Source organism: Clupea harengus, chromosome 25 (genome assembly GCF_900700415.2).
Source record: "Clupea harengus chromosome 25, Ch_v2.0.2, whole genome shotgun sequence".
Lineage (NCBI taxonomy): Eukaryota > Metazoa > Chordata > Actinopteri > Clupeiformes > Clupeidae > Clupea > Clupea harengus.
In genome coordinates this window covers 4,797,055-4,822,642 of record NC_045176.1, presented here as the reverse complement: position 1 = coordinate 4,822,642, position 25,588 = coordinate 4,797,055, and the positions used below count along the sequence as shown (strand labels likewise).

The window sequence follows — 25,588 nt, the reverse complement described above, 5'->3', positions numbered from 1 at the left end:
TCCTTGAAGTTCATGGGATTTATTTTCAAATGTTAGAAAGTGAATGGAGCACCACTGGTAATAGGCACACTCTCATGTGGAGATGCGCCTCTGTAATCACCTTCCGCTTAGAATGTGTTTGGATCAAACCTTTATTGTTTGAGAACTCTAAATTCTTTTACAATACAGTCATTTCCTCTTTTGTTACGTGTGTGTGTGTGATTTGATGAGTAATGTACAATGGCATGTTCAATCCGGTAGACACACAGCCACAAAAACATTAAATATATCCTTTCTACATGTCAATGTTCTCTAATAGTGGGAAGTACTGCGCCGTCATCGTAAGTTTATTTCTTTTTTTTTCTCCGTCGTCTTCTTTTGAACGGCACAGTTTCTTCCCTTTTGTGTCAACAAAAGCATTAGTTTGTTTGTTTTCTCTGTTCTGAAAGTGCATTTGAAAGATTGCGTTTGACCACTGCTCCATGCGGCGAGTCAGTCAAGAAAAAAAAAAAAAAAAACTATTTAAATGTAATTATCGACAGAGGGTCATACTGTGAGTAACAAACAGCATATAACCTACATTTCCCACCAAGACACGTATCAGGAGAAGTAAATTAAAGAAAATATAATATCTATATGCATGCCATGAACATTCCTCCATAGACATTTATAATAAATGTATACTTTCAGAACCTTACAAAGTAATTAGGCTGATTATGATACAGTATTTTCCACAAATTATGGACATATGCGAATAATGCTGTGAACTAATATATAACATCCAAATACTTTTAGTTAATTGTACAGACAGGTATGAAGGCTTTTTGGCCAATATGTTTAGGGCATGCCCTGGTAAAGAAAGGTATTTGGTCCACAATTTACAAATCTTCCGGATTTAAAAAAAAAAAGGAGAGAGAGAAAGAGAGGAAAATATGGGGTCTTGCGAGGGAGAGCAAAAACTCTCATGATTATGACGATGTCTTTCCGGTTGCTGATCTCTTTTCCTTCGCTGATGAGAATCATAGATGACGTGAGACTGTTTTTTTTTCTTCTTGGTTTTGTTTTCAACGTAGGCAATATAAACATATACAATATCTCACAACTTAGCGACACTACACTTTCTTGTTCCACGGCACTGCCTTCACTCTGTAGAACTTGGTGCCAAGAGGAACCTTGAACCGGTTCTGAGCCTACAAAAGAAAGAACATGTGGCTATTAGAGTAAGCTTCACACCTAAAGCACGCTAAACAGCCAACCAGAATCCCCGATACCTTCAACAGATTTAAGTAGACTTGTGAATTAAATCTAAATTCTAACTGAATTTATTCTTTTGTTTTCAATATTTCAATGAAAATTACAAACCCCAATATCTCACTGAACCTCACTAAATGAACATTCTACAACAGTATCTCATTTTCAACAGCATGAAAACCCTTTGACGTGCAGGTATATTTGGCTTAACATGTGACTACAACATATCCAGACCTTCAGCACACTATTGTGTATCTTGTGTTTGTGTAGTTAGCCTTTCGTTACCTTCTTCGCTTGACAATACTCCTTCTCCATGACTTTCCCAAGAACCCAAGGTCTTCGAGAGGCGCCCAGCGCTGGAACAAAGAGCCAAATTCATCAAGAAATGCTCTACTTGTACACAAAGAAAAATCACAAAATACAAAACTGAGTACAAACACCATTTCCCACTTTCTCACTTGCTCCAGCACAAATGTTTAAGAGCGCTTAAGAATGCTAAGCGAGTCATTTCAAATGAAAGGATGCCAAACGTTTCAAATGCATTTCAACACGTTGCATCAGATCGTGACTAAAGGATCTCCAGGATGTGTTCTGTGAGTTCCTTGGAACTCATACACATGGCACAATTTAACCACACATCCCACTACAAAAAAAAAAGAAGGGCCTGGACTGAGGCTAAATCTGCGTTTCCAAGTGTATACGACATGTCTTGTAGTGGCTGACTTCACTCTGTACATAAAACAGACAACCATTTTGGCTTTGGCGTGACGCGACGCACCCAGGGACGGCGTTCTTCACGTGGAAGACACATGGAGAGGTGAAAGGGGGTTCAGCCTGAAGCAGCTTGTGAGCTGGTGAGGTCTCATCCTGTGACCTCAGCGCACGGTAGCACTCCTGTATGTGGGTAGCAAGTGTGAGCGCGGAGACAGACACTCTCCCTGCCATGCTGGAAGATCACAACATTGAACATGTTGCCCCATCGCGATGCTGCCAGATCATGTCACGGATGGCAACATGCAACAACCATAGCAAGTTAATGCTGTACTGACGTCTTATACAGAGCACCCTTTCTTTCTCGCTCATCTTTCCTTCAATCTCTTCTTGTGCTCGTTTCTCTATTGGTTTCTTTCCTTCATCCCCCCCCCCTCCTTAATTTTCCTTCTATTTTGCAAATCAACAGAACAAGTAATATAGAAAAAAAAAAAAAGACCCACACATATCGAAGAGCCCTTATGGTTATAACCCTACACCTGTCTCAGCCATCATTGACCTTGGAGCGCTGATTCATACATGCTCCCTTGTCTACAAAACCTTTTCTACATATCAGCCTCTCAGAAACACAGGAACCTTTTCTACATATCAGCCTCTCAGAAACACAGGAACCTTTTCTACATATCAGCCTTTCAGAAACACAGGAACCTTTTCTACATATCAGCCTTTCAGAAACACAGGAACCTTTTCTACATATCAGCCTTTCAGAAACACAGGATTGCCAGTAAATGCCACATGTATGGGAGAAGGCACTACTGTATAGTATGATGAGGGGGGGGGGGGGGTCCAGCTTTGTTATCCATTAGTGTCATGTACCGATCAGGGTCCTGGTCTGTCTCAGCGGACATGGCCAACACACTTCACTGGAGGATACGTTATTAGTTCAGCGCATTCTCCCCATGGTCTCCACCAAAGGCCTGAGTGAATAGAGCAGCTACAGTGTGTGTGTGTGTGTGTGTGTGCTTGAGTGGAAAACGGATGAGTGGGGATGGTGTCTGTGTGTGTGTGTCTGTATATTTGTACATGTGTCTGTGTGATTGAGAAAGAGAGAAAGAAAGGATGACACTAACCTGGTTTGAGGTCCAGTGCACTGAGGGACTCGGAGTGGAGGAAGTAGAGGGTGGGGCCCACGGTGAAGAGAACGTAGTTCTCATGGCGCTCGTCCAGGATGATCAGCACCAAGTCCCCGACCTGGAAACTAGAAGATCAAGATGATCAGCACTAAGTTCCCTAACCTGGAAACTATAAATATATAAATATATATATATATATCCTGACATCTGAGATCCTGGACATCCTGGATATATATATATATATATATATATAGACACACACACACACACACACACACACACACACACACACACACATATATATATATACACACACACACACACACACACACACACACACACACACAGGGGCATTCAATGACTCTGAAGTATAGATAAAATCTATCAGTCTAAGTACACTTGAATGATCGCATCCTTAAAGACGTTTGTTAAACATGTCAGAAGATAAGATCACATGCCCTGGAATGCTTACTCTCGAATAGCAATCTTCTCTGAATGTCTGGAAGACACCGAAGACATGCTCTGGGACATCTGAAATGGAGAAGAAGACACAAGGTCAACAGACATTACGGAACAACGTCTGCTTTTACGGAGACAACCTCCCTAAAACCACAGCACATTCAGTTTACAGTTACGGTCAGGGCTAGCTTTTGTGCTCTGGTGAGGATGGTTTCACACCACCACAGAGGTAAACCTGATAAGCACCAGGCAGCAGCTCCATTCTGGCCTGGGTTTGACAGTGCTGCCATCTAGTGGTAAATGCCGTAGTGACGGCCAATCACACACCCTGCCAGGCTCACTAGTGCAAGGTTGCGGTGCACCAGGATACAGGGTTATATGTGATATAAATGATCTCTGCCACTGCATCATAGACGTCTCTGTTGAGCCAATGCTTCCATTTTGTTGTGTGTGTGTGTATCTGCATCTGCATTGGTTGGCTATTTCCCCCTTTCTTATTTTCAATACTTTTTCACAAATGGTGCTTATGTGTAATACACATCTCAATTCAAAGTTGTTTAAACTTACTTTAGTATAGAGCTGGTGCTAAAGAATGTTCAGAAATATTCTATTCTATTTCTGTTGTCAGACGTGTGGAGAATATATGAAGATACCCGACACCAATGTGGAGTAGCCCTCATTTAGAATGAAATGAACATGTCCAGAACAGTGACATCTCCCCCTGCCCTTGTCTTTGCTAATTGCCTTCCTAAGGTCTGGTGGTCAGGTCTGGCTTGCGTGGTCAAACTGTGGACTATATTGCTTCCCTGCCCTCTCAGTATTGTTCTTGCTCTCTGTGGTCACTTGGAACAAATAAAGAGCCTACCTCACAGAATAGTTTATAGATCAAATATAACGTTGTCATCTCCAGCCAGACATATTGAGTCATATTACATTATGCATGACCATCTTTATATGCACTGCTGACCAAATTCATATTCCTATGCAGTGTTTTTCTTGTCACTTTGCTAAATATATTACATTTTACATAGCCAGCCTGTTCAGGTCTGGCCAATTCATTTTGTAAGGAAGGTTGTGACCTTTTTTGTTTTTAATTTTACATTACAAACATTTACAAACACATACTAAATAGACATTCCTATATTTTCAATTTCATACTACACTTCTTTTATGATGTTTTATGATGACAGATCATGATGTTTTTTGGGTCTGCTTAGAACTAATAGTGTAATTTTCTCTGGTAATTTCTAAAGAAATCCAAGAAATCTCACACCTCCTTGCCACTCAGCTTCTTTTGGGATTTAAATAAATGAGAACATTATCCAGTACGTTAATCGTCTATTAACACTAAGAGGTGTATCTGGTCCCATTAAGTTAATGCTTGTGGACACAGACAATGCATGCAGGGGAGTCTTTTCCTGTTATTTCTCCTGGACAGATAGTTGGGTGTGTGTGCACCTACTCAATTCCCAGCATATTTGTTTCTAATGTTATGTGATTAACACACAACAAAGGAGCTCGCCTCATCAGAAAGCTCACCTGAGTCTCGCACGGCTCTACTGTAAATAAACTGGCAACTGCGACTCTCATTAGGAGATTAAACCTATCTGAAGAGAAATGGTCCACGGGGGAACACTAATTGAATTACATGAAACGCCCTTGTGCACTAATTAACTGCCATTGATAACTCTGCGCTTACTCTCTCTGGCGACAAGCAATTTGCCATTGCTACCATGAGGGTCTTCTTAAGATAATTCTCTTTTGAAGGGGACATTAAACCGGCCATGACAGAGCAGAGCTTAGGCAAAGCTGGGTTTGCTACACCTTTTCAAGGCTTTGTTTTTCTAAAGTGTTACCAAAAAAAATCACAGAGGTATTAAGATATGTAGATACAAATGAAAATAAATTTAAAAAAAGAGAGAGAGAGAGAGAGAGAGAGACTGATCGCTTACTCTGTGATTCAGTTTGCCTCCCTGACAATGACTGAGTTTACTGGTTTGATGTACAACCCTCTTGGCTTAACCCACAACTGCAGAATCGGTACAAAGCCAGAGTGCCAGACAGCAGATGACAGCCCTAACTGGTTTAGCTGAAGTCTGTTAAGAGTGCCTGGGAAAACTGGTCTCAGGTCAGAAGAGTTTATGAACACAGATGTAGAGAAGAGCTCCTTTAAAAGGTGTGCGGCGATGTTGTGGTGTGTGGGGGAGGATATGAAATGAGGATGTTTACCAGTCTCTGGCTCAGCCGTTTGTTCTCCTCCTCCTTCATGTGTAGAGTCTGCAGGACACACAAGAAATCCACCTTTAATTTACTAATTAATCGCAAAATTTGCTGTGATTAATAGAGATTAATCACTATGAAGCTTGTAATAATGGATGTTTAAATGTAAAATCACGGAATCAATGTAGAATTATCAAAATATTTTCATTTAAATACTACTGTTTATTAGTATCTATTTAACTGAACACAGATTCTGTCCTCTGTACAGATTTCCAATAAAACAATCAAGGCCATCAACATTGTCTGTCAGCTTGAAAGACATATTTGGTATATGTGTAGCACGTGAAGTGTGAAGGGACCTTTATTTTGAAACAGGGATTGAGACGGCGATGCGGAGAAGCCGAGTGGAAGAGAAACAGACTTTTGTGGAGGAAGACACTTTGGAGGGAGCTAGCGGCTAGGTCAGCCGGTCGGTAGTTAGAACGTGGTGTACAGCTCATTGTGTTAGTTGTAAGTTGAAGTGCTCAACAAACTCGCAAGCTTGTGAATTCAACTAAGCTATGTGTCAGGTGTATGTTGGATGTGCCCAGATATTTTAGCTATTACATGTGCAGAAATAATAACAGAAATAATAAATCCCGGCAGCTGCATTAACTGCGTTATTCTTTTTAACACGTTAAATGCAAATGGCAGCACTAAATATATTTGAATACATTAAGCTGACACGACTCTGAGCCACGTAACACAAACCACTGTTTACGCTCATCTAAAAGGAATAATTTACAGTCATACAGTCCTTGGGTAAATGTCCATTAAAACACTAATTAACAGCTTAACTGTTCAGAAACCTGTGTAGTCTAGTGTATAGTGAGCCTTACTACTAGTTCCTTTGTAAGATAAAAACCCATAAACTATGCTGCAGCAGATAAGTGATTGGCACCCGTGTCTGACAGACTCACCCGCTCCAACATGAGGATGCGTTGCTTCTCCTCCGACAGCAGCAGCATGTTATCACTGAAACACAAAGACAAACAAGTCACTTACAAGAGCAGAGTTGCCCCTAACCATACAATGTGGTGAAGGCCAAATTACTCACACTGTGGAATCCTTGTCTCTCTCTCTTTCTCTCTCTCTTCTCTCTCTGTCTGTCTGTCTCTGTCATTCTGTCTCTCCAACTGGTCGATAATATGTCCATCCTCATCTCAGAAGGTTTATGGCACCTCTCAACTAACTGCCTGACCTCTCTGACAGCACATTGAGCCACGGCTGAAACACAGCTTGTGTGCGCTCACTAGCACCACCTAGAGGCAAGTTGCTCACTACTCATCACACCATGCAGTTCTTCAGTTCTAACTCATCATGCAATAATATTGTCACAAAGGGGGTTTCGAGACCTTTGAGTGAGTTTTAGTGAGCTATTCCCTGACCTCTTAAAGAAAAATAAGACAAGAAACCCATCTGTTTAAAGGCTGTGACAGATGTGTTCTCTGTGTCTTTCTGAGGCTGTTTCAACGACTGTCCTTTAACAATATTTGACATGTAGGACAAATATTTTGATGTTACTTAATGGAAATACTATCGCCATTTTAAACAATGCAGGTTAGAAATTACGGTGTTAAAATGTGGTCATGCTAAGAATCCAAGATATGTATTTGAGACATAAATGTTGAGACTGTATTGCATTCTGCTCTTTTTGCATTTGCATTTTGCAACCAAAGGCAACAAGGTTTATGATTTGTTTGGGTTTTTCATGTTACCATGCTTTCGATGGTCTTACTTCGACTGGTCATTTGCTAGTATTCTACCTCACTTATATAAATAAATAAATGTAAAATATAAGCACCATAAATTCACAATCATGCATCATGATCAAAAACTGTTTTTTATTTTATTTCTCCATTCTATCAGCCTCCAGCCTTTCTCTGCTCCCTGGGAGACAGAGGAGAGGAGAGGAGAGAAGGGAGTGGTTGAGGGGGGGGTTATGGGGGAGGGGGGGGCGCTTACTGCGCTGTCATCATGCTAGCATCGATGGCGGGGTCCACCCTCTCGTCGTCACGGAGACAGGCGACCGAGGCCAGCCTCTCGGGGTCGGCGGGGTCCTGGAGGATGAGGGGCAGGTCTCCGCCGACGGCGCCCGCGGGCTCGGAGGGGCCTTGGCCGGAGGCGCAGACGGAGGAGGTGCCCGCGGAGGTGCCCGCGGCGGAGGAGTGGAAGTAGGCGGAGGAGATGAGGACGCCACTGCGCAGCCGGTTCAGCTCCTCCTCCAGGTGCTTCTTCTCCTGCATGATGGAGGCGCGGTCCTCCGACAGCGTCTCGATCAGGCCTGACAGGGACACAGCACAGTTCAGAACCACATTCAGAGGCAGAGAGAATGCCTTGCCAATGGCATGGCCCATCACCAACTCTGCTGTAAACCTTAAATCATTCCAGCTCTACTTAGTACGCAGCCAATATAATTAACATAACAACCATCAGAATACCTTCAAACGTGTTCGTTATACTCCCTGAACACTAAACCCATGGCTTTGATGGTGCTAGTGTTGTGCTTTTCTGACTGTGGTCTCTTGATGGCGCTAGAGTGTGCTTTCTGACTGTGGTCTCTTGATGGCGCTAGTGTTGTGCTTTTCTGACTTTGGTCTCTAGATGGCGCTAGAGTGCTATCTGACTGTGGTCTCTAGATGGCGCTAGAGTGCTATCTGACTGTGGTCTCTTGATGGCGCTAGAGTGCTTTCTGACTGTGGTCTCTTGGCCTTGATGTAACTGGTGTTGTGCTTTTGACTGTGGTCTCTTGATGTAGCTAGTGTTGTGCTTTCTGACTTGGTCTCTAGATGGCGCTAGAGTGCTATCTGACTGTGGTCTCTAGATGGCGCTAGTGTTGTGCTTTCTGACTCTGGTCTCTTGATGGTGCTAGTGTTGTGCTTTTCTGACTGTGGTCTCTAGATGGCGCTAGTGTTGTGCTTTCTGACTTTGGTCTCTAGATGGCGCTAGAGTGCTTTCTGACTGTGGTCTCTAGATGGCGCTAGAGTGCTTTCTGACTGTGGTCTCTTGATGGCGCTAGTGTTGTGCTTTTCTGACTTGGTCTCTAGATGGCGATAGAGTGCTTTCTGACTGTGGTCTCTTGGCCTTGATGTAACTGGTGTTGTGCTTTCTGACTGTGGTCTCTTGATGTAGCTAAGTGTTTGTGGCTCTTCCTGGACTGCTGGTCTTCTTGGATGTACTAGTGGTTGTGGCTTTCTGACTGTGGTCTCTTAGATGGTACTAGTGTTGTGCGCTTGTCTGACTGTGGTCTCTAGACTGGCGCTAGAGTGCTATCTGACCTGTGGTCTCGTAGACTTGGGCGCTAGACGTGCTTTCTGACTGTGGTCTCTAGATGGCGCTAGAGTGCTATCCTGACTTGTGGTCTCTAAGAAATGGCGCTAGAGTTGCTGCTTTACTGACTAGTGGTCTCTTGGATGGCGCTAGTTGTTTGCTTTCCTGGACTGTTGGTCCTCTAGCATGGCGCTAGAGTGCTTTTCTTGACTGTGGTCTCTAGAATGGCGATAGAGTGCTTTCTGGACCTGTGGTCTCTTGGCCTGATGTACACTGGTGTGTGCTTTCTGAACTGTTCGGGTCCTCTTCGGCCTTGTATGTAACTGGTGTTGTGCTTTCCTGACTGGTGGTCTCTTGATGTATGTGCTTAGCTGTTGTGCTTTACTGACTGTGGTCTGCTACGGATGGGCTAGTGTTGTGCTTTTCTGACCTGTAGTCCTCTCGCGCCAGTGAGGCTGACCTTATGTCTTTCTCCCTCGCTGCTCGGGTGGACCTTTCCCGGAGCTATCATTCAGCTCATTGATGATCTGCTCCTTCTTCAGTTTCTCACGCGTCAGAACCGTGTTGAAATTAGTCTGGGGAAGAGACACAAAAATGGCAGCTCCATCAAATGTCCTACGCTAAGGAAACTTTAAATGTTCAGGCATTCAGCGCTCCAAACACAGTGAGCCCAATACAAAATGCTAGCATGTTTGAAAACGTATTCAACTTTCAGGCAACTCATTTTTATCTGAATTTGAAAAACATTTTGTAAAATGGCTCAACAAAGTCAGTTTCCTCCAGACAAAGGCAAGCAGTAATACAGTGTTTTCATTTATTATTTTTTTTTTAAATCAACCCACCTGCTGCTCAGCGATGAGCGAGGTCTTCAGTGTCTGCACCTCCTCGTTCTTGCGGTGCTCGAGCTGCTCCAGTCTGGCCAGCAGGGCGGCGTTCTCTTCCGTCAGCTTCTCGTGGAGCTGCTCCTGCAGAGCCGTGTCCAGAGACACCGCCGCTCCTGTCGACCCTCTGCTGCCCTCCGCTGGCTCCTCCAAGAATGACACCCTGGAAAAACAAGAACCGGGCCACGGGACTGTCAGACAAAAACCAACACTTTACAGCACACTGACCTCACAGACAAGAATCACTACGACATAGTGGTCGACACAGAACGAGAATAACAGAAATGATGAGACGTGACTTCCTGACAAAGAGACTGTACGCTGACGTTAAGGCATTTAGCAGACTCTGACTTAATGTGAAAATTATGCATTCATGTGTACATTCACACTGCCTCGCATGAATATCTACGTCCAAATGACGCACAGTGGGTCATTCTGCTAACAGAAGTGGGCATTCATATTTATAGCGAGTCATTCAGAAGATCCTTTTATGACAAAGCAGCTTACTGCGCAAAGTATGCATACTTGTGTGCCTTGCGATTGCCCATCCATGCATGTCAGCAAAAGGCTGAGACACAAAAGGGCTGCATAAACAAACAGCATAGAGTTATCTTCCCTGGAATTTTGGCATTTAACACGGGTAGAAATGATACCAGTCCTCTTTGTTTAAGAATGCCAGTCTACACTACACCACTGGGGACTATAGAGGGCCAATGTATTATTATTATACGCTTGCATTTGCTCTGTATTTTATACACACATCTGTTCACCAACACCAAGTCAGCACGCAGTGATGCTGCATTTCATTGTCATCCAAACATGAAGTCACAGACACTAACCTGTCAGTGGATTGTCATGAAGTCACAGACACTAACCTGTCAGTGGATTGTCATGAAGTCACAGACACTAACCTGTCAGTGGATTGTCATGAAGTCACAGACACTAACCTGTCAGTGGATTGACATGAAGTCACAGACACTAACCTGTCAGTGGATTGTCATGAAGTCACAGACACTAACCTGTCAGTGGATTGTCATGAAGTCACAGACACTAACCTGTCAGTGGATTGACATGAAGTCACAGACACTAACCTGTCAGTGGATTGACATGAAGTCACAGACACTAACCTGTCAGTGGATTGTCATGAAGTCACAGACACTAACCTGTCAGTGGATTGTCATGAAGTCACAGACACTAACCTGTCAGTGGATTGTCATGAAGTCACAGACACTAACCTGTCAGTGGATTGTCATGAAGTCACAGACACTAACCTGTCAGTGGATTGTCATGAAGTCACAGACACTAACCTGTCAGTGGATTGACATGAACTCACAGACACTAACCTGTCAGTGGATTGACATGAAGTCACAGACACTAACCTGTCAGTGGATTGACATGAAGTCACAGACACTAACCTGTCAGTGGATTGTCCCTCTTGGAGCTGCTTTTCAAGTACTTCAATTTGTTCTAACAGTCTTTTCTCCAACTCCTCCTTTTGGAGTTCAAAGTCTCTTAAGGCTTCGGCCAGCGCCGCCCTGACGGCCTCCTCCGTCTCCTCCTTCTCCTGCAGCCTCCCCTGCTGGCACCTCTCGGCCAGGAGCATGTTCTCCGCCTGCAGGTCGCTGAGCTGCGCCGTCAGCTGCGTCTCCTGCTCCTCGGAGCTCTGCCTCCGCTCCTCCTCCTGCTCGTCCCGCTCCTGCAGGAGCCTCCTCAGCCGCTCCTCGGCCTCCCGCTGCGCCTCCTCGGCGCTCCGCTGCAGGGCGGCGACCTCGGCGCGGAGCGTGATGCTCTCCTCCTCGTGCCGCTCCACCAGCTCGGATATGCAGTGGTCCTTCTCGCGGCGCATGAGCGCGCGCAGCTCGGCCAGGCCCACCTCGTGCTCCTCGTTCTTCTGCTGCAGCTGCCGCGACAGGCTCTCCACCTCGTGCTGCAGCTCCTCGGTCTGCGCGTCCACGTGGCCCTTCAGGTCCTCCTCCTGCTGCACCTTGGCCTCCTCGTACTGGAGCCGCATGTCCTCGGTCTCGGACTCCTTGAGTGCCATCTCCACCTCCAGCTTGCAGCGGACGTCCGCCAGCTCCGACGCGCGGGCCCAGCTCCAGGAGCCGGCTCTCGAGCTCAGTCCGCTGCTGGCCGTGGAGCTCCTGCTGGCCCTGCAGCTGGGCCTGGTGCTCCTGGGCCAGGCGGTCCAGAGCGTCCCGGTGCTCCCGCTGCTCGGCCTCCAGCCTGGCGCTCTGCCGCTGGCCCAGAGTCTCCTCCAGCTCCCGCAGGCGCTCCTCCTCCACCTCCCGCATCTCCTGGCACACCGTCTCCCGGGTGAGCTCCATCTCCTGCCGGAGGTCCTTCGCCAGTTCGTCTCGGGAGGCCTGGGCGGCTTTGATCTCCTCGGCCTGCTCCGACATCTTACGCTCCAGGTCCTGGAGGGTGTGCTGGTGGGCGCTCCGGAGCTCGTCCAGCGCCCGCTCTCGGTCGCCCTCCAGCTGGGCGATGTCCTTCTCCTTGTGCTCCACCAGGCCCTCCAGCTCCAGCATGGCCCTCTGCACGTCGCGCACGACGCCGCGGCTGGCCTCCAGCTCCTCGCTGAGCGAGAGCGCCTGCCCCTCGTGGTCCCGCTTCAGGCTCTCCAGCTCGCTCCGGTGGCCCTCGCGGACCTCCTCCTCGTGGCAGTGGCGGAGGCGGCCGACGACGTCGCGCACCTCCACCGTCATGGTCTTCAGGGCGAAGCCGAAGTCCCGCTGCTCCCTGGCGACCAGTCCGCGGAAGTGGTGCAGGTCGTCTTTCACGCTCCTCAGGTTGCTCTGGGATTCCTCGGCCGCCGCCCGGTAGCGGTCGGCGCACAGCCGGAGCGTGGCGATGCGCGAGTTCTCCCGCTCCAGCGTGGTCGTGTCCAGGATGCGCTTGCTGTCGATGGCGTTGATGACGGACGAGTAGAGCGACTCCACCATCATCTCGGGGCTGCAGGGGTCGCTTATGGGGTTCGGCGAGGTCAGGTTCTCCTCGATCACGAACTCGTTCACCGCCGACATGAAGTCCGACTCGGGGCTCTCGGCGAGGGAGTCCAGGTCCAGGGAGCCCTGCTGCAGGACGGGGTCCATGTTGGGGTGCCCGATGGTTTCGAAGTCGAAGGTGTGGGCGTCTATGCTGTCGGGGGACAGGTCCTCCAGGACCGCGGGGACAAGCAGGGCTTGGCTGGCGCCGGGGGGCGGGATGCTGAGGGAGGATAGTGTTTTGGAGGAGGAGGTAGGCGTGGTCCCCGTTGTGCTTTCCGATCGGGGGGCCGACGAGGAAGACCTCTGTGCACTCTGGCTGCCAGAAGTCTGTGGAGGTGATGACAAACGGAGAGGAAGCAAAAGAGGAAAGGGGGTTATCAAGACGGTTATAGCATAGCATTAGCATTTACTGCAACTAGCTCAGGACTGCTCTCTAAAGGAGCGTACATTTGCTACGTCGGTTGAGAAGTGCCAGCCTCGACAGCACACGCTTTTGTGAATGGATGGATTGGACGCATTGATTTATCTTCTACATATATGTGTGTGTGTGTGTGTGTGTGTGTGTGTGGGCTGTGCTCCAGAAAATAAAACAATTCTACTCCTCACCTTTTGTTGGCTTAGTAAGTCAGTGATGGTTTGAGACATCTCGTCTACACTTTGAGCAGCCTGGACCAACTGATGGAGCATCTCAACATGCCGATTCAAAGGCTCAAAGTCACACAGCGTAGGAACCCTAGAGGACAAACTGACGTTTGTATTGTGCAGAGAAATTGGTTTAGATATCGTGGGGAAACTTTAAAATGTGAAGCAACTCAAGTTCTGCAATGTTTTGACTATTCTGAGTGTAATGACATTTAGTTTAACAACATCACGTCACATACAGTACAGTACAAACTGTATGGTATGTGTACCATCACATAAACAGCAGATTAAAACCTGTGTCATATTAACAGACTGCAGAAACATATTACAGCAGTGAATATGTAGCGTGCTACCTGAGGAAAGGCTGAACTTCGTAAGGACAGCTGGACTTCAGATACTGCAGGTCCTCAAGAGAGATGTCTGGAAGGTCAAAATCAAACTTGCGAGGCTTTCGAGTCTGAATGTCAAAGAGTAAAACACACAGGTCCATCAGCTCAGCCATCCACATGTCATTACACTGCTACTGCACCTATGGACATGCATGTATGCATCTTAAAATGTGCACAACACACATACTTGTATGGAGATATTATCTTAATTACTCACGCAAAATGACAGAGGAGGCCATGAATCAAGTCCTCGAAACAGACGATTTCTGAGGAATGACTTCCCTGGGAAAGAGATCATAGCAAGAGTTTAAAAACTAGAAAAACACAGCTAGATCCTTGAACATGACTTCAGTCGAAAACACAAGAGTAACACAAGAGTGACATAAAGCACTTACTGAATAACTTCCCAAAGGTTTCCCTCTTGACCTTTTCAGCTTCATAGAGGCGTTTTCCATCCTTCACAAGTGCAATGGCCCACTGGGAAGAGAGACACAGTCAACTCACACAATGCATCCCATAAACACTCATAACCACGGCTAAAAACAAGCAAACACCACCCACACAGCTGAGGCCATTCAAAAAGCCGTCAAAATCTGCCACTCAAAAATCTTCTGTTACCACCTTTCTCAAACTCTGTAAAAAGTGTGTATGCTTGTTTGTGATTTCAATGGCACTATTATTCACAGAAGTTGGAGGGCCTAAGAGCCTTCAGTATAGTATAGTGGTTTGTATACAAGTAGTATAGTATAGTGGTTTGTATACAAGTAGTATAGTATAGTGGTTTGTATACAAGTAGTATAGTATAGTGGTTTGTATACAAGTAGTATAGTATAGTGGTTTGTATACAAGTAGTATAGTATAGTGGTTTGTATACAAGTAGTATAGTAAAGTGGTCTGTCACTGACCGCTCTGTAGTGTCTGATGAACATCTTCCTCCTGACCACCTCCACCACGGCCAGGCAGTACATTTGGGGGACGGTGCTGAGGGCGTCCACCACGCGCACCCTCTCCAGCAGCTCCGTAAGCAGCCTGAGCAGCGCCTGCAGCTTCTCCCCGTCCTGGTCCGCGTGGAGCATGACGTAGCAGCACCATCTACAGGCAGGAGGCAACCAAGCACATGCCATTCAGTCAGCCAGAACCCCTCCGGTTGCAATGGACCGCTCTGAAAGCGGGTCTGGGTCTTCCCAAGCGTCAACGTCGCTCAGGCGTATCTCTCTCTCTCACACACACACACACACACACACACACACACACACACACACACACACACACACACACACACACACACACACACACACACACACACACACACACACACACACACACACACACGGGACTGGTCCGACCGAGGGGGGGGGGGGGGGGACCTACTTGAGACGGACTTGTAGGTTGTTAGCGAGTTCCTGTTTGGCAGTGGTGCACTTCTGTTTGATATCCAGCAGCTTCCTGTGGTTGGTCAGCATGATCATCAGCTGGTTCGCGTGACTCAGACACAGGTCCGGCAGCACAGAGGTGTCCTTCAGGTTTTCAGCCCTCTGCTGATTGGCCAGAAATCCCTGGAGGGTAGAGAGAAGAGAAGAAGGCCCCTTGTGAGCATTCTGGGAAGACTTTCAGTGTCCACTGACAGCAGTGAAATAAAGCAGGAGGCAGCTGTGAAGGAACACTTGAGTCACACCACAGAGCTCTAAACTCACAAACAACTCGACTACCACCATAGAACAGACTACTCACATAACCTTATTTAGTTATTAATGGTGTTTGTTAGGAGAAGACTATCAACTGACAGATGCAAGCAGCACAGGAAAGATCAGTCTTTTTAACAACAGACAGTTTTGGGGCAGAGAGGAAGCAGTGTGTCTGAGAGCTTCCCAGATAGCACCCACACACACACACGCACAAGCCAAACACAGTAGGCAGTAGTGCGTAGAAATCAGTGGAGTACTGCAGAGGACGTGCCCCTCTGTGAGTGAGTGTGGACTGCGGAGAGGCCCTAGAATTACATAGGTAGTAAGGTATACTCGTCACAGGTGAATAATTTATACCTGGCCTCCTCTTCTGGATTTACCTGACTGACTTGGGCTTTTACTGCTAGACAAGACATGTGGATTGCCGTGGATTGACATACAAGTACAGCTTTCTGTCAGTGCTATGGCAAACTATCTTTTGATGGTCAGGTCTTAGTCTTCAAGCCATTGTGTTTAAAGATGGACTCCACTGCTTGCTTGCTTGCTTGTCATTGTACTGCTTGAACTACATCATCTGGCCATGTTCAATGCCATTGCTCTCACGCTGCTTGGACTGTGACTCTAATCAGCTAGCAAACGGCTTAGACCGTGCTGTGGGATGATGTGTTCTGCACAGAAAAACAAACAACTGTGGGCCCTCTGGCCTAAACCGATTACATATGGTAGGCTATATGTTGACTGTCAAAGACTTGTGAGAACAACTCTCACGTGTGACAGGAATGCAGTAGACTTAAGCTAGCCAAAGTTGCCTGTGCAGATCAGGTGTGGTGGTGGTGGGGTGGTGGGGTGGGGTGGGGTGCAATATCAGATTCACTTTCTTAACACAGTAGCTGAGAGTGGCTGATTTCTTGTACATCTGCCTACCTGAGCAAGTTCCTTCTGTTCATTGACTAACTTTTTACAGCTTGCAATCATTTGGTCGAGGGCATACAGTCGGTCCTCCAGCCCTTTGATGGCCTTCATGTTCTGATTATCCAGTTTGGCAATCGTATCCCGGCAATCTCCTAAGAATGGCTGAATGATACGTGGGTCCAACTGTAGGATTAAAAAAACACACGCACACACACGCACCCAAACACACGCACGCGCACGCAAACATACACAGACACACATGCAAACACACACATACACACAGTGAGTTGATACTGGGATGGTTCGAGGTTAGGGTCAAGGGTAAGATCTAAAAATGCAGTATACAATATTGCTCTCAGTCTTCCAAGCCCTTCTAATAGCATTATTCAGTGTGATTGGGGCCAGCTCGTTTCTGAAGCGAGTTTCAGTGAGAATATCTGCAGGTGAGAGATAAGCGTTGGACTGCATCTCCCCACTATGGCCTCTGAAAAGGTCCTGTGACGTTTAGCCGTCAGACTATTCAAGCAGGCCAAACAGAAGCTGATATTCCTATCCCCCGGCTGCTTCAGCAAACACTTGGTGTACTGATAACAAAGGTATAGCTCACTTATAAAGTCTACTATTCGTGTCAAACAGGAGAAGACGTGTACTCGGACTAGCCCCATTTCACCCTGGTGTGCGTTGCGTTATCTGAATGTTCAATGATTTTAGAGCCACGCTTGACACGTGCGTCTCACGTTGGCAGAGGGCATGCTCTAACCTGTTAACATTAGCAATGCCCACGCAACGCAGCCTTACTGTTGAGCTACAATCGAACTCCCCCACCCCCCCCCAAAATTGGTATTCCTTGCTATTACACCTGAAAACATTTCCACAATCTCCCTTTTCACAGTTTACTTTGTATCAGTTTTGGGGTCAATATCAACCCTCTTTTTTCCCATGAATTGATAAAACACCATTGTAACATGAATGCAGAAGGTCTTAATGGCGTTTAGGCTAACAGTGAAGGAAATACTCCAGAAAATGAGTGTATGCGTACCTCCTTATATAACGCCATAACACTGTCTGTAGTCCACCTATGAAAAAGGCAAAAGGGTTCTTACCCTGTTGATGGAATCGAAACACTTGCGCACCACCGACTCCACGTCATTGGGCCGGTCCTGGACGTTGATCCAGTCTAGTAGGGTGACGTTGAAGGACAGGCCGGTGCAGGGCCCCTTCTCGGGCGAGTCCGCCTCCTGCATCGCCGACTTCAGCTCGCTGCTGTCCGTCATCTGTCCGTCGCCGCGGGAGACGTCTGCCGCCTGGGGAGAAGCTCCGCCCGCGGCGGTGAAGGAAGGAGCGCTCCTCAGTGCGTCGGTGCCGCGGGGCGTGACCGACTGGGCCGAGCGCTCCTCCTCTTCGTCGTCGTCCTCCTCCTCCTCCTCATCCCCCCCTGGCCTCTGCGCGGGCGAGCTGGACTTCCCCAGGTTCTCGCGGTAGCTGTGACGGGTCAAGCACTCCAGCAGAGGAATCTTGGCCATGACTGATACAGCCGTCCCCAGTCTACACACAGCGAGGAAATTCAAGGTAAGATTTTTTTACTGGGTCCATGACGTCTCGGATCATGTCAAATATTCTTAAGTCTCCGACCACATGTGACCTATACCTCACCTCTGGTACCACTCATGTTTATTCAAATGTAAACTACAAACAGGGAGGATGTACGCTTCCAATGAAACTACTACACAGTGATAACAATGAATTGCTATTATTTACACTGTTCATTTATATGTTTTGTTTTTGTTTTAATGTTTGTGTGCGTGTATGTGTGTGTGTGTGTGTGTGTGTGTGTGGGGGGGGTCTTATTAGTTGGCCGCTAGGGTTGAATATATTCTAGGGGAAGTCCTGGGAGACAGTCACTTACTTGGTAAGTTTTATTTTGATGTCCTCAAAGTCTTGCTGATAGTTCATGTAAGCTGCGTCAAACTTCAAGAGGAGCTTTTGATAGGATAGCGTGCAGTCATCGAGGTTTGCCATGATAGCGGCCCAGCCTTGGTGCTGCAGATGTTCATCATGTACCAGGCGTTCACAGAAGGAGCAAAGCTTCTTGGCAACTTCATACATTTCCTTTTAAAGACAGGACACAAACCAAAATAGATTGTACTGTTAATGGAACACATGATGCAATGTGTGAATGAACAAACCAAAACAAAATGATGGCCATTAGGTGACTTTCCTAGATGAATGTAGTTCAGTAAAGGCCAATGTGCAACGCTGACCTACAATGGAGTAACCTTAAAAAACATCAGAGGAGAACAGTATTTTATTCAAGATAAAACAAGAGAAGTGGGAACACAACAGTGCGTGATGAGAAGAGAGACTAAGACTGGAAAAGAAGAGGTAGTTATACTTTAACCACGGCAGGGAGTGAAATGAGTTACACTTTAACCACAGCCGGGAGTGAAATTACTTTTGGTATGAATGAAAATAAGGCCATAAAAGACAGGGCAGCTGTTGATATGGTACAGCAGTGTGCATGGCTTTTATTGGGCCTTCCTCCTGGCCCTCAAAACCTTGGTTTTGCCCACACCAAATTCTGACCTGATTACAGTGTACAAACACTTGCACAATGCATCAACGTTAGCTACAGCAGTGATGTCTCAAGTTATCTTCAATCATCCATCCATCGTTGCCAGTCAAGCAACTACACCAGAAAGCTGAGTGACAACCTCTGTACCAGTGGAAAAACTCACCACTGCAAGTTGTGTTCGTGAGGCAACGGTGTGAAAGACTGCTGGCATCATGAGAGACTCCTCCACCTTCAGCTCCATCTCGTTCTCGATGGAGAAGGTGGTCTTGGGGATGGTGGGGGCACGGTCACACAGAATCATCTCCTTATTGAACAGGAAGATGGGGTTGGTTTCCTGTCGAGAAAGGAAAGAAGAGGGGGGCTGTTATTACATAGAATATTTAATATCACTAAACTCATGACTGGCCTTAACCAACAAAATCAGACTGTAGCGAAGGGAGAGCAGGGTCACCCTACCCGGACTCGAACCCAGGTCTACAGGGTGCCAAACATGCTCTCTGACCGCCACACCAAAGAGCCACATCGTCACACAGACCTTTTCCAAAAGGGGCTTTTCAGGATAATGAATATTTTACACAACATTATTTCAACAAAGAAAACTGGTGACAGGTTAACTAATAGCATCCATTCTTCAAAAAAAAAAGTCAGTAAATTGATCTGAATGGCCCTGTTCAGCAACATCCTCCTATGAATGCAGTCACTAGAGTATGTACGTACAATACACTATGACACGTTATCCATTTCTATCGACCTGAGAATGCGACTACTATACATATCCTAGATCGATTTACCTATACATGTGTAGACTATATTTATCCTAGACTAACATCAATTTAACTTTTAGGACTATCATACAACCCAGGGTCTAATTTAGCTGTGAACTGAGGTAACGGCCACCAACTGCCAGGCAGGCTCCCACTGGGCCATAATGCCAAGCATCTGGCTAGGCACCACAGTCATGTCCAGAGGGACCGAGCAAACACCACTGCCATCTGGATAGTCCACAGTGGATCAAATTCACACACCGTGTCACTTTAGCCTCTATTTGAATTCTACACCATGGTTGTCTATGGCGATAGCTGCTAAACTGAAGGTGAATTGTAAGCATTTACAAAAGAATCCTGTTACTAACGAGTATGGACAAATCGAGTATGGACAAATCGAGTATTTTCAATCTTAATGACAGCACTACATCTTAGGTTCGGTTCTCTGTACGTTATTTCACGTAATGACACTTTCACATGTAAAGTATTTATTTAATCACTAAAAGTTGATTACTTAATTACATTACTAAAGGAAGCCTTAAAATATGCCTAACAAGATCCCTCAGATGCTTGAGGCACAACAGGCTGCATGCCATTCAAATATGTTAAGCCTTATGCGTGCTTGTATATAGAACAGTTGATGCCGGTTGGGACTAGGCCCACCAGTTTTGCAAGACTGCTTCTCAACTGCATTTCACGAGTACACACTCTTTAATGAACCCGGAAGGACTGATGAGAAATGATGTTCAGTTATTTAATTATGTTCAGTCATTCAATTATGTTCAGTAATGCTGTGCAGCTGTGTTTAATAAACAGTTCCTTTTACAGAGTGAGGTCTATTTCAGACTGACAGCCCAAATCCAATTTTTGGCATTTCCAGATTGCATTTCCAGATTGTATCTGTATCTGGTAGATTGCGCTTCTGTAAAAAGTTGGAAAAAACTAAATCGTAGTTACTGATAATTAGAGATGTTGGTGATGTCTGTACTATCAAATCCAAATAATCACTTGCAAATAAGTGCAGTGCGAACAGTCGTCTCAAATGATCTTATTTGCCTGTAGTCTGACCATAGCCTAAGACACCAATTACATCTTCTGACGGTTTGAACACAGCAGCATATGCAGAGGTTTCAACTTCCTGGCCAGCAGAGAGGCTTATCTGTTTGTTTTTTTTTCATGCAGAGGGACAAAACAATTGTATTTCTGTACGCCTGACTCTGCCAGCACAGCAGTATTGGGTGAAATGTCCTTCATCATTGCTCTGGAATAGAAACTAAGGTCTTTGGAATGATATGAACAGTCTGCAGAATACCAGCTGCTCCTTCCTGTAGAGCTCAATGGAACAGCCAACATACTGAAAGACCCATCCCACCTTGGACATCATCCGTTTGACCTGCTGCCCCCTGGGACATGCTTCAGGCCCATCATATCACTGACAAACAGACTTCAGAACAGCCTCTTCCCCAGAGCCATACGAGAACTGAACACTGCCAAACACTAACACTGACTGTTTAGAACCTGTGTGACTATCTGTGCTACAATACTTATAGCCACGTTTATAGAGCACTGCGCAGACGTTTACATTCGAACTGCATCTCTGTATGTATATATTCCTAACTGCTCTACTTTTGTACATAAGACCACTGCAATTCAGCAAAGGTTTGACAAACTCAAGTGGAATATTGCTTCTGCTTTTTTTTATCATATCATATTGTTTTATATCTTATTGTTCTATATGTTGCAGCAAATATATACATTTTATATTATATTTATATTAAAATTAGCCTTTTTTTAAATTATTTTCTATTTGTAAGTGCTGTTTGTTATGTGTGACAGCATCGTCATGACTGACAATCAATTTCGTTGTATTCTGTGCAATGACAAACAAGGAATTAATTTATTTATCGATCGATCTGCTTTCCACAGTGCCAGATTAGTGTCTTTCAGTAGGACTGGCTGTACAGTTTCACAACATTCTTCAGTAATGGAATTAAATTAACTTCCTATTTCTCAAATCAGCATCAACAACAGGTCAATTAACCAGGCAGAGGCAACCCTTGATCTGTTATTCTCCAAATACACACCGACAACACACAACTATGGATGACATTATTCATGATCCATGAGTTGGAACAAAACACTGCCTTATTGTAAGCCCACTCACAGTGCCTGCACTGTAGCTGCAAACTCGTCGATCTGCAACCATGCACTCCCCTCCGTTGACCACCAGGACCTGGTGCTGAGTTGCAATCTTGTATTTGACCTGGATGGCATGTTTGAGATCTCCCACCCTGCAAGAACATAAAAAATACACACAGTTCACAATTTAATTCCACGTAGTTCCCCAGAAAACTGCCTGGCATTCCTTTATTATTTTTCATATCATTTGGACTGGTTTATGACAAGTCAAAGGCACTCATTATTTGGACTAAAACATTGCAAAACCCTTTCTTTGGAATATGCTGTATCTTCCAAAAAGGCAAAGTATACCGTCCTTTAGTATTCATTTGTGTGTCATAAACATAGTTAATGAAACTATATAGAAACAGTATTGGAAAGTAGATAGGCTACTTAAGTTCATTACTTGCCAGATGCACTCAGTGAACCTAGCCAACAGATGAACTTACGTTTGGACGGCAAGTTCAGTATCAAAAGTAAGTGTGCTTCCATTGTTGACCTGGAACACATACAACTTCATGTTGAATTCTCCAAAACTCTGTAGCTCTGCCTTCCTGGTTCATTTAGTCCTGTTGGGGTAGAAAGACACCTGATCAGGCAAATAAGGACAAAAACAAAGAAAAAAAAGGAGCCACTGTAATTACAGAGTAATTTACACATAACCCATGTTTGCTAGTATACAATTCCAATGAGGTTTCTTCAATGTATTGGTCTGTGAGGGTATTGTTCACATAAATGAATTGCTTGTTACTGATCCCTACCTTGACTTGCTGCAAATGTAGTCTTGACACCAATAGCTGATGTTCACCACGTTGAACATCAATGTCTGTTGTTAAAATCCATCTGCATGTCTGAAAGGAAAATGATATCGTTACCAATTAGTTTTCTCTTGTGATTAACAGTTACAATTTCGACAGGCGATGTCACCGTGTTGCAACTTAAGTTAATTCGACGCAAGTTTAAGACACATAACTGTCAAGTGAGAACTATGGGAGTGACAGGAAAATCAAACGGCTATGGATCAATCCAAATACTCCCAAACTGTGACAAAACCGGCTGCTCACTTCAACACCTTGACTTTACCTAAATATACTACTGAAACAGTCCAAGACGTCATCTGGGTCGATCTTACAGGCAAACAGACCTCATACTCATATCAACATGATCCATTCGACAGTAACAAAACAAAATGTACATCTAATGAAACACTGTTATCTAAAAGCCAACAACAGAATATTCAGGCTGAGTCATGTTGGGAGCTAGCTAGTTAGCCAATGTAGCAAGCTATCTGAGCTAGCCACGCCACAGCTAGCTACATGCTTTGTAAACATACCGTGGACGGCAGCCAAGCCTGCTGTTTTCACCTTGGGATGAAAACAGAAACCGACTAGTCACTATATGCTTGCTTATGTGGGTTCAATCTTGGATATTTTTTCATAGGTATGTAACAAAGGTTTTAAATTGTCCCCATTCTAAACTACAATCTGAAAGTGTCCAGAAAAAGGGCCAGATGACCACGTCTCGAATTGGCTGAACTGATGTTTGACCATAGTGTAGAGCAAGGGTTGTGCCTCTTCAGGCATTATGAAGTACATGGCCTCGCTCTCACTGACTAGCAAGTCAATGTACAACGGGCTGAGATACAGTAACTTCAGCGTAAGCTGGCAGTATCATATATTGCATCATGTAAAACACCTGGGCAGTCTACAAACATACAGCGAACGGAGCATATCCTATACGTAGCTGTGTATGCCCCATTAATCTGGTATTACTGACGACACGGTGTGGGTGATGTCTTAATGTCACGCCTTTGTTTAGTTGTCCTGTATAGATGGGGGCCCAGACGCATCCCAGACGTTTAACTAATTAACCAGCTAACAGCTAGCTGCCTGTGCTGCATCAGTCAACGCAATTAAGGCACAAGCTAGCAAATGGTATGACAATAAGTACGACTTTCTGTAGTACTAATGATCAACGCTAAAAATGGCTCTGTAGTTCATGTGCACTAGTAGTTGGACATTATACGATATAAAAGGCAGACTTAGTTGACCCATGTGCTAACCTACCAAAAAGGCAACCAGCTAGCAGCAAAGCAGCTGGTGGACGTCAATACTGCACAAGATCTGTCAGAATACGAGCAAAATAATGCTATCCTAGCTTCATTACACTCGCCTTTATGGAAAGTTTGCCTGGTGGAGCAGATTAGACGGGTCAACCACATATAAAATACTTTCCAACATGACTAAGAATATAAACAAAAAAATCGGCAATTTTAGAGTCTCTTACCTCCGCTTGATAAATCGCATCCTCTGCTTTGGCGAGCTAGCATAACTTCCTAGCTTATTGATAGGGTTGAGCCAGCTAGCTATGCATAAAGGCTAGCTAACGTTACCTCGCAAGAGAATTAGCTGAAAATAGCAACCTTGTTTGCTTAATATTTACACTGCTTTTATTTGACATACAACCTTGATTCAAGGCAGGTCTATGTCATTTTTAATGAAACGGTTCATATTGTTCGTCGTGTAAATTACGATTTACTGATTAATTAATATTCCTGCTGACATCGACCCCTTCCTTTGGAGTTGTGTAACACAAGCTAATATTCCAGCAGCAGGCTAACGCTACTGTGTTTTGTTGTTGTGGTCTTCGTCACTGCGCAGCGAGATGCACTGTGGGATAGAGCTAGAGCGACGCATGACCGCAACATTACCATGGGTGGGTCCGGATAATATTTCTTGTATCTTATTGGTTGTTTCAATATAATAAAACTGTTTTGGTCTCGGCTGACAGCTGCCCCAACTGTCTTTATGTGCAATTATTTCAAAGCTCTTCTTTATAATGTCACTTCTCTTTCATGGTTGGTAGTATTTTAAGAGGAATTGCAAGTCAAGTATTGCTTTACACGGCTGTAATGAAAAATATTAGTATGAAACGTGCACTGTGCACTTGGCTTACCATAGCCTGCAAATTACATACAAACACGATACAATACAAATACAAGCTCAATTTGGAAACTTACTTCTTCACCTCAGAAATGTAGTTATTGTAGGTCTAGAAGCATTTTTCTTTTACACTTTAATTTGACTTAAAAAAATTGCACAGCATCTAAAAGAAACCAAAGCCTCTCAAACTCATGAGAACGTGTTCCTCCCTATCTGTATCTGACAATGTCTTGTCAGTTACATGCTGTGCATTAGATTGCCGAAAAACAATAAACTGACGGGCTGAAGTCGCTGCATGCATTATTGGGTTTAAACCTAAACTTGGACATCCAAGCAACAGTAGGAAGCAGGGGTTGAAAATACCCAAACTAGGGCTGGGGCACGTTCAATTTGAAAACGGTGTGCACCGTTTTGCTACGGTTTCCAGATTGAACGGTGTGCAACGGGACTTGAGGTTTGTTTTTGTCTCGTTTAGTGGGTGTGTCAGTGGTGTTACCCAATCAGCAGGGACGTGTATGTAAAGACCACCGTATTAAAAAATCAGTGCGCACAATTGGTCCAACCAAAGTCTTTT

At 45.2% G+C, this 25,588-nt stretch overlaps 1 protein-coding gene across 1 annotated transcript; it reads right to left on the bottom strand.

Moving 5' to 3' along the window:
* rb1cc1 (RB1-inducible coiled-coil 1) lies at positions 1-24,758 on the bottom strand. The gene is given in 25 exon segments (XM_031562780.2): positions 1-1,169; positions 1,516-1,586; positions 3,072-3,199; positions 3,547-3,605; positions 5,763-5,810; positions 6,713-6,767; positions 7,758-8,183; positions 9,543-9,637; positions 9,905-10,106; positions 11,359-12,033; positions 12,035-13,257; positions 13,537-13,663; positions 13,926-14,029; positions 14,179-14,243; positions 14,357-14,438; positions 14,867-15,053; positions 15,333-15,517; positions 16,571-16,741; positions 17,662-18,103; positions 18,465-18,667; positions 19,294-19,464; positions 22,059-22,185; positions 22,522-22,641; positions 22,834-22,923; positions 24,359-24,758. Coding segments are annotated over 23 exon segments (4,995 nt in total). The 5' UTR covers positions 22,593-22,641; positions 22,834-22,923; positions 24,359-24,758; the 3' UTR covers positions 1-1,091.
* Between the last annotated feature and the right edge of the window lie 830 nt (positions 24,759-25,588).